General features: G+C 40.6%; 1 protein-coding gene across 1 annotated transcript; it reads right to left on the bottom strand.

Annotated features, from left to right (window-relative positions):
• Positions 1-814: 814 nt before the first annotated feature.
• LOC123102308 (uncharacterized) lies at positions 815-4,435 on the bottom strand. Its single transcript, XM_044523613.1, has 3 exons — positions 4,245-4,435; positions 1,170-1,633; positions 815-1,043 (listed from the first exon to the last, which is right to left on the bottom strand). The coding sequence occupies exons 2-3, from the start codon at positions 1,601-1,603 to the stop codon at positions 986-988; spliced, it is 492 nt and encodes a 163-aa protein (XP_044379548.1). The 5' UTR covers positions 1,604-1,633; positions 4,245-4,435; the 3' UTR covers positions 815-985.
• Between the last annotated feature and the right edge of the window lie 5,106 nt (positions 4,436-9,541).

The raw sequence follows: 9,541 nt of genomic DNA on the forward strand, positions 1-9,541 counted from the left end.
CCTCCGCCCTTGTCGACGACGTCCATGGCGGACACCACACCCAACATGTGTTTTTGTTGGTGAATTTTGTGTTGTTTTCTAGAGTAATTCAATGGTGGGGTACTTGGTGATCAAGAATGAGTTGTTGTGTGATGTGTGGTTGGTCGTATCTACGGACTTCGTAGGCAGCTCAAGGGGCTCGATCTTTTGGCAGTGTGTGCATGCTTCATTTGATGAGAAAAACTCCACGCCTACAGCATGCATGTCATTGCGCAATGTGAAATCAATATCACATCGATGATACACCATCTGCAACTCCTTAACGAAGTTGTGCGGAACGATTCACCGAGTGGAGATAATGTGTCCAATGTGCTCATCTGCAACTCCTTCACGAAGTTTTGCGAAACGATTCACCGAGTGGAGATAATGTGTCCAATGTGCTTGTCAACCATCGAGATCGTAAGTCTTGTTTTTTGTTGCTTTACATGTTGGTTAATTCATTCGTTTACACAATGTTAATCTACACATTTGCATAGCCCGTGCGTGATGTCGTGATGTACTACAAGGTCGAGGGCATGCCATTCACGCATACATTGTTGGATGAAACTCAAGAGGCAGTATATGGGGCTACATATACCGATTCCAACTAAGTATCATTGATTTTGGAATCAATGAATTCGAAAAGCTTGTTGGTCATCCTTATATCAAAAATGTAATATTTACTTAAACTATTGTTATACTGAGTATATTTGCATGCTATTTATGAATGAATTATACTATATTTTTTAATTATTTTGAGTGTTACGGTCTTAGAAAAGGAAAACAAAGACGGACATTTAGGAGACAAGTTGGATGGCCGGCTCTCGTATCAATGTCTGACAGACTGATTCGTACCAAATCCGCGACCAGTCCGTGAACAAAAAATAATGTGTCTGTTTTAGGGACGGCATGGGAGATGCCCTAAGGCATAGGCCTTGTGATGGCTCGGGCCAGCCCAAAACAAAAATTATGTATGGGCCATGCAAGATGCAACTGGTTGGTGGTTAACCCATTTTCCAACCCACCTGCAACCGTACCAAGTGGCGAATATTCAGAGGGAATTTTAGCTTTCAGCACAGATTCAATTCATAAGCAAAATTGGCATTAAGACGATATATATATTCCGCTTAATTCTTATTATCAATCATCACCTTTGTGAGCATATAATACAATCGTGCTGTATACTCCTCCCAACCTGGGTCAGCCCAATCCTTCCTGTTGTATGTTCCTTGCTCCAACCTGGGTCAATGTTTTCAGATTCGAACCAGCGGCGAAAGCCGGGCTTTTTGGACATGACGTCCAGCTCAGCCTCGGTTAACCAGGCGGCAAAGCCGTGATATACCATATGGAAAGTGGTGACCATGCGTGGTTTACCCGAGTCAGTTAGGTTGCTAGGGAGGAAAGACTCATACCAACTGTTGCGTGCATCATCGTCCATGATATCAGCATGTGGAGGTCGCTCAACGAGCACAATGCACTTCTTATATGATGAAGAAGATGCATGTGGCGTGGACGATGCAGCGGAGAAGAGGGTGGTGGGGCATAGCAAGACTGCAGCCACTACAAAGTAGAATGCCTTTGCCATTTCTTCGATACCAGTCAGATGTTGTAGGACCTGTCATATAACCTTTCTTAACAAGTATAAAAGGTACAATAATCAAATAGATCGTAATATAGAAATATAATAACTAAGAACTTAGTAAAAACATGTTTACATTAGTTACTATATGAAACTGACAATTTTACCGCAAAATCAATTCAAGTTAATTGTACCTCAACCTAGGTATAAAAGTAGATAGAAACGGCTACAGAAATAAAAGTGTCACAACTAAAATATTACACATGCAACAATTTGCTGGTTATGCAACACAGTTGACATATTAAACTCCGTTTGTTAAGACTGAACAGTACTCCCTCCGTTCCAAAATACTTGTCTTGGTTTTAGTTCAAATTTGAAACCACGACAAGTATTTTGGAACGGACGGAGTAGTTAGCTATGACATTCATCTACCAACGGACGGCAATTAAATAACCTAGAACACACTGTCAAATCCACTGGTGCAAACCGTAATTGAAACACACACACACACCAAAAAAAATCAGAAAACAAATCCACTTGTCCGCTAGAGCAACAAATTTCAGATTCATCAGTAAACAAATGCAGGCCAGTCAGATTATTCAAAATCATGATGGAGACAAAATTAAGATTTACTGAGCATGAGGACAGATACATATTTACAAACAGTTTTTCTCGGTGATAAATTACCAGATTGTTGCATGAGGTAGCTAAACCCACAAAAGGGCATATGCAATAAACAAAATTTGACAGAAATGGAGTACAAGTACAGATCATCACGCAGTTGTATGAACTAGTGAAATATATATAAACTGGCAATCCAGTCATATGAACATGACAGAAGCAAAGAGTGACCATATAACTTGTTCAAAGGAGATAGAACACATTTCATGAGAAAGACATATGAATTAGGGGAGCCCTGTTGACAGTTACCACAACAACAAATGGCAAATACTATGCAACAATAACAACAACAAAGCCTTTTGTCCCAAGCAAGTTTGGGTAGGTAAGATAAAAAACCCAACGGAAACATATGGAGACCAAAGAGAAAGTGAGAGAAAAAAGTAAACAAAGTGCGAGTAAACTGAGATTCTAACACATGGATTGCCGACTTCAATGTGGCCCTATCAGCCAAATCTCTAGGTACATTCCAATCTCTCCAATCCCTCTCTACCGCCTCCTCCCATGTCCACTTTGTCCACCCTCTACCCCTCCTAGTATTTTCCCTACCCTTTAAAATCCCTCTTTATTTGCAATCCAAACAAGCCCTTCTATCCATTCTCCTAGTGAGGACAAAGTCAATCTGGCTAGAGTGTTGAGCACTACTAAGTGAGGTTGCCTCTTCCTAAGTGAGATTGCCTCCCAGTTTCTGTCGCCATACCCATAGCCCCACATGTACCCCCTCAAACCCTATGTTAGTTGTACTCAGTACTCACATGGCAAATACTATGCATTCAATCAAAATAATTAATGTCAGCTACACTGGCTCACTGCAAATGCCTCCAATTCAGATTGAAAATGACAGTACTATTACCATTACAACTAAATCTCTCTGAAAACACTAGCAATTCACCTACCTCAGCAAGAAAACCAACGAAAAAAATCTATCACATCAGTTAAACACTTACCCTTTGAAGGCCAACAACACCATTTTCAGTCTAAATCTAAGCTAAGTAAATTTACACTGACTTCTCCGGTTACTGACTCACCGAAGAAGGGAGAGAAGCCGTCCAGGGAGATCCGGGTGGAGGCAATGGGCAGTGTGGTCTTTCCCCTGGCCACGAGGCTGGACACCTCCGTGCTCACCCTAACACTGAGATTTGGCTGGTCAGCGTGGCTACTAGGCAGGACATGAAGACGGCTAACTTTGAGAGTAGTGTTTAAGCAGTTAAATTCAACTACAGCGTGCTCGAGGGCTTACATAAAAACGGCAGTGCATAAACCAATAGATAATAAGTACCACTAAACAAAGGTTTTAAGCATGCCGTAGAGGAGTGACGGAGGATAATCATAGTTAAAGAACCAAATGAGTAAAAAATGCATAATTTCAGGAACATATTGTTTAATAAATAATAGTGCATATTAAATTATAAAAGCAGTAAATTGTCTTACAATTGTTTTGTTGGTCGTGTACTGGATAAAAGCATGGAAAGCACTAATCGGTAATCAGGAAGGGTGGGATTGGGGATAATGTAATTGATCATGATGCAAGTGTACAACTCAAAGAGGCAGAACACCTGGCCTCTTTGACAAAAACTTGCACAAAATTTGAGTAGTGATGCATGCTATTATCATAATATCATGAACAGACCAGAGAAGCTCTGTCAATTTTGAGTTGATATTATCATAATATCATGAGTTGATTAATATCTGTGGCATGTGAGATGGTCGACAAACATTTACTCAATTGGGTCTCAACTCAACAGCTTGGACTGACTTAACATGATCTGAGGATACCAACACTGCACATTCCTGAATCCTGACAGTACCTTCAAAATTATACCTAGTGCTAGTGGCAACAAAAGATGTACTCCCAACAGAAAACAGTATGGCCTAACCATTAACTAGCTAGATCCCAACAGAAAGCGTCAAGAATGCAGCAGAATGGGGAAGGGGAAGGGGAAGCGAAAGGGGATGAACTCGCTCTCACGGTCGCGGGGGTTGCGGGGGTGCGCTGGCTCGTCGCGGCCGCCGGCGGCCAGCGAGCGGCAGTCCTCCCTCCTGCGTCGCCGCGTGCGTGCAGGAGGCGGCGCGTCCGGCGTGGGAGGAGCGCCGGGGGCTCGGGGGAGAGTTTTGTTAGGCTAGTTCTCGTTGGGCCGGGCAAGTTTCGTTGGGCTGGGACGTTTCGTTCAGCTGGATACATGCATGTTCTTGTTTCCATATATGTTATCAGCGGGAACCCCTAAAAAAATGTGTTTTCAGCGGGAGATTTATTGCTGCATCAGTTCGTGGTCGCGCACTCGCGTGTGATTCAAAGCAGATATCCATAACGGCAACCAAGTGCGGTATGCAACTATCATAAAGCTTCTACGTTTAACTGCAATTTTCTTTTGATGATTCGAACACGGAAGCACATACTTTAGCAAAGTTTTCGCATTCTTTAGGTCTGAGACGCAATGCGTGGCTAGGTCATCCCCATAATCCGAGATGTGTCCCATATTTTGTGGTTTTCATCAATAAAGCTTGTCTTTGCCCCTAAAAAAATGGCGGGGGCTCCTATTTGGCGATCTACACGCTCGAAAGAGGCGGAGGGTGCACCACCGGCTCCCACTGCGCCCTTCTGGTTTGGCCCAAGTGCGGGGCGACACACCCCATGTTTTTTCATTTCATGTTTTTTTATTGTCTTTCATTTCTCACCTTTTCCCTTTTTGTTTTTCCTTCTCATTTTTTATTTTTAAAATAATTCGGGATTTCATAAAAATTCCAAATTTCAAACAAATGTGCACTCTAAAAAACGTTCAAGAAATCATAAAATGCTCACTGATTCAAAACAAAATGCTCGCAATTTTGACTATCCTTTTACAGAAATAAATATGTTTGTGATTTTGAAAATAAATGCATATTCAACAATGTTCGTGAATTTGAACAAATATTAACGAAATAACAAAATTCATGAATTTAATAAAATGTTCACTAAATTCAAAAAATGTTTGTAAACTCGGAAAATGTTCATAATTCAAAAAAAATCTTGCATTTTTCTAAATATTGTCAAATCAGAAATATGTTTGTGAACTTCAAAAATTGTTCCCCAAATTTAAAAATATTCACTTATTCAAAACAATGTTCATGAGTTTAAAAAATGTTCAAAATTCCAAAAAAACATAAATTTATAAAAAAAATTGTGAATTCGAAAAATGAGAACAATTGAAAAGAATGTTTGAGAATTTGTAAAAATATGTTCATGAATTTGTAACAAGTTCGCAATTTCAAGAAAATCATGAATTCAAAAAGTATTCACAATTTGAAAAATGCTCATGATTTTGAAAACATGTTTGAAAATGAAGGTAATAAAGAAAGGAAAGAAAAATGAAATTAAAAGAAAAAATGAACATGGAAACAAGAAGAAAACCAAAAAAAATGAAAGGAAGGAACGAAAATGAACAAAAAATTAACAAAACCGAAGAAAAAAGTGGTCGCGAGCTAGCTAGGAAGGTTCTAGGACCGACCTTCCCAAAAGCGAACATGAACTAGTGGACCAGCCCAAAGTGTGCCTACGTGTAAAGCGGGGGGTCCAGCACGTTACACGCAAAATAGGACTGGCCACAAATGATGGTCGAGATGAAGAACTCACTAGTTAAGGGGTTCCCCTTACAAAGGTCAGCCTCATCTTCTCAGGTGTTGCCAAGTGGTGCATTGCATGTGCGCTCTTGTCGTAATCTGGATGTTTTCCTTTTTTCGTAGATATGTTTATTCAAAATATTTTATCTCTTAAACCGTGAGTCCAAATCCCGAAACACCATCAGATTTCTCGTGTGGAGATCTTCGAAACTAGATAAAAATTTAATAGGTTTCGACAAACATTTTTTTATGAAAAAACGAAAATCAAAAGAAAAAACCAAGAACTAGAAAAAAATCGGTTCACGCAAAAAAAAACAAATACAAAAATAAAAAAACTAGAGCCTAGAAGCGAAGCACATATGTGCTTCTCGTGGAAGCACATATTTTTTATTTTTTCTGAGAAGGACAAATCTATGCTTTTGCTTGCTTCTGCAAAAGTTGTTGGGATTCCCCAAAGTGTAAGGGTAAAGTAGAACGGTGGCAGGTATTTCTTAGGAGTCTTCGAAGATAACAACGTAAGCGGCACCTGCACACACGACACAAACACACTTGACCCTAACATGACAAGAGGGCTGACAATCCCCTTGTCTTGCTATTACAAGATTAAATGCAAACGATAGAGATAAATAGTAGCAAAGTGGCACATCAAAATAGTAGCAATTATGTAGAAGAATTTAGTAATGAAAAATAGGCCCAAGGAGGCATAGGTTCACAAGTGGCATCTTTCTCAAAAACAGGCAAATCACTTGGTAAACAAATTATAGTTGGACAATCAATCAAATTGCAATATTTATGACTGTGATCATTCATGGTAGAATCTCGTATAGGCATTATGTCTGTGATAAGTAGAACATTAGTCCAACTGTGTCTAATACTAATACTCCACTCCAAAACCGCTATCCAACAGGCATTGCAAGGTATTAAGTTTGAAAGAAACAGAGTATCACAATAAGCAAAATGACATGATGTAGACAGGAAGAAGTCAATCAATATGAAAAAAAACATCGTTGTACGCTTGGTGTTAACAATACAATATGTGTCTTAGCCCTTATTGTCACTGGGTTTTGAACCCACTACAAAGCACCACTCCCTTGAAGAAAAATCCATCAAACTTGGTCAGAGAAGCTGGATAGATCGGAGAGCTTGCAAAGCTATTTAATTATACAACGAGAAACCTAGAAAGATTCAATTGATTTGAATGAACAATCTAATCATAGAGTACAATTCATCATATCCCAACAAACACACCACACATTACATCGAATTGATCCCGATCATGTGAGGTGGCTCAAGGGAACATAGTATTGAAGATCCAAAAGAGAGAGAAATCAATCTAGCTACTATTATGGACCCTAAGGTCACAATGAAACTGAAGGAAATATGCCCTAGAGGCAATAATAAAGTTGCTATTTTATATTTCCTTATTCATGATAAATGTTTATTACTCATGCTAGAATTGTTTTGGCCGGAAACCTTAGTACATGTGAAAATACATAGACAAAACACTGAGTCCCTAGTGAGCCTCTACTTGACTAGCTCGTTGATCAAAGATGGTTAAGGTTTCCTAATCATGGACATGAGTTGTCATGTGATAACGGGATCACATCATTAGGAGAATGATGTGATCGACATGACCCATCCGTTAGCTTAGCATATTGATCGTTCAGTTTCATTGCTATTTCTTTCTTCATGTCAAATACATATTCCTTCGACTATGAGATTATGCGACTCCTGGATACCGAAGGAATACCTTGTGTGCTATCAAACGTCACAACGTAACTGGGTGATTATAAAGATGCTCTATAGGTATCTCCGAAGGTGTTTGTTGGGTTGGCATAGATCGAGATTAGGATTTGTCACTCCGAGTATCGGAGAGGTATCTTTGGGCCCTCTCAGTAATACACATCATAAGAAGCCTTACAAGCAAAGTGACTAATGAGTTAGTTGCAGGATGATGTATTACGGAATGAGTAAAGAGACTTGCCGGTAACGAGATTGAACTAGGTATGAAGATACCGACGATCGAATCTCGGGCAAGTAACATACCGATGGACAAAGGGAATAACGTATGTTGTCATAACGGTTCAACCGATAAAGATCTTCGTGGAATATGTAGGAGCTAATATGAGCATCCAGGTTCCGCTATTGGTTATTGACCAGATAGGTGTCTCGGTCATGTCAAAATTTTGAAATTGCATGCTACGTTTCCCAACAGAAACTACTCACATATCATCATGGAGGCAGCATGGTTGATGAGGAAGGCACCATGAAAGCACAAGTGCTCCCTAGGTGGTTTTGGTAATTAATGACAACATATCTCTTATTGGACTAACACTTTTACCTAGTATGTTTCAGATAAGTTCAACAATGAAGTGGCATGGACTAGAGGATGTGGAACCCCTTCAAAATGCTAAGGACAAAGGATTGGCTCAAGCTTCAAGATCAAGACTCTACATTTTCTATTTTAGTGATCCAAGATCACATTGAGTCTATAGGAAAGCCAATACTACTAAGAAGGGATGAGGTGTTGCTTAATGGCTTGCTTGCTCAAACTGCTTAGTGATATGCTCCAAAGCCCTCAACCACTTTCTCACTTCCAAATATGTCCTAAACCAAAAGTCAAACTCGGCCCCATCGATTCTCTCTATCCGGAGCCACCGAGTTCAGTTGACATAGCCACTGCCAGAAACCCTAATCAGTTCGGTCTCACCGATGGGATCTCGGTCTCATCGAAATGGGCTTGCAAACTCTCTGTTACCTGTTGCAATATTTTCGGTCCCACCGAGATATGCAATCGGCCCCACTGAGTTTGCTTGGCCAACTCTCTGTTTCGCTTATTACTCAAACCGGTCCCACCGAGTTTGAGTAATCGGTCAAACTGAGTCTTGGTTTTACCCTAACCCTAGCACATCGGTCCCACCGAGTTGATCTAGTCGGTCCCACCGAAAACCCTAACGGTCACTAGGTTTGCTAAATCGGTCCGACCGAGTTTTTCAATCCGGTCTCATCGAGATTGGTAAATTGTGTGTAATGGTTAGTTTTTGTGTGGAGGCTATATATACCCCTCCACCCACTCTTCATTCGTGGAGAGATCCATCAGAACATACCTACACTTCCAATACACATTTTCTGAGAGAGAACCACCTACTCATATGTTGAGGCCAAGATATTCCATTCCTACCATATGAATCTTGATCTCTAGCCTTCCCAAGTTGCTTTCCACTCAAATCTTCTTTCCACCAAATCCATATCCTGTGAGAGAGAGTTGAGTGTTGGGGAGACTATCATTTGAAGCACAAGAGCAAGGAGTTCATCATCAACACACCATTTGTTACTTCTTGGAGAGTGGTGTCTCCTAGATTGGCTAGATGTCACTTGGGAGCCTCCGACAAAGATTGTGGAGTTAAACCAAGGAGTTTGTAAGGGCAAGGAGATCGCCTACTTCGTGAAGATCTACCGCTAGTGAGGCAAGTCCTTCGTGGGCGATGGCCATGATGGGATAGACAAGGTTGCTTCTTCGTGGACCCTTCGTGGGTGGAGCCCTCCGTGGAATCGCGCAACCGTTACCCTTCGTGGGTTGAAGTCTCCATCAACGTGGATGTACGATAGCACCACCTATCAGAACCACGACAAAAGCATACGTGTCTCCAATTGCATTTGAATTATCCA

The sequence above is a fragment of the Triticum aestivum genome, chromosome 5A (assembly GCF_018294505.1).
Source record: "Triticum aestivum cultivar Chinese Spring chromosome 5A, IWGSC CS RefSeq v2.1, whole genome shotgun sequence".
NCBI classification, from domain to species: Eukaryota; Viridiplantae; Streptophyta; class Magnoliopsida; order Poales; family Poaceae; genus Triticum; species Triticum aestivum.

Coding starts and splice junctions, on each gene's coding strand:
- LOC123102308 (XM_044523613.1), bottom strand. CDS start 1,603: ATGGCAAAGGCATTCTACTTTGTAGTGGCTGCAGTCTTGCTATGCCCC. Junction 1,044..1,169: donor TGTATTATATGCTCACAAAG/GTGATGATTGAT, acceptor GTACGGTTGCAG/GTGGGTTGGAAAATGGGTTA.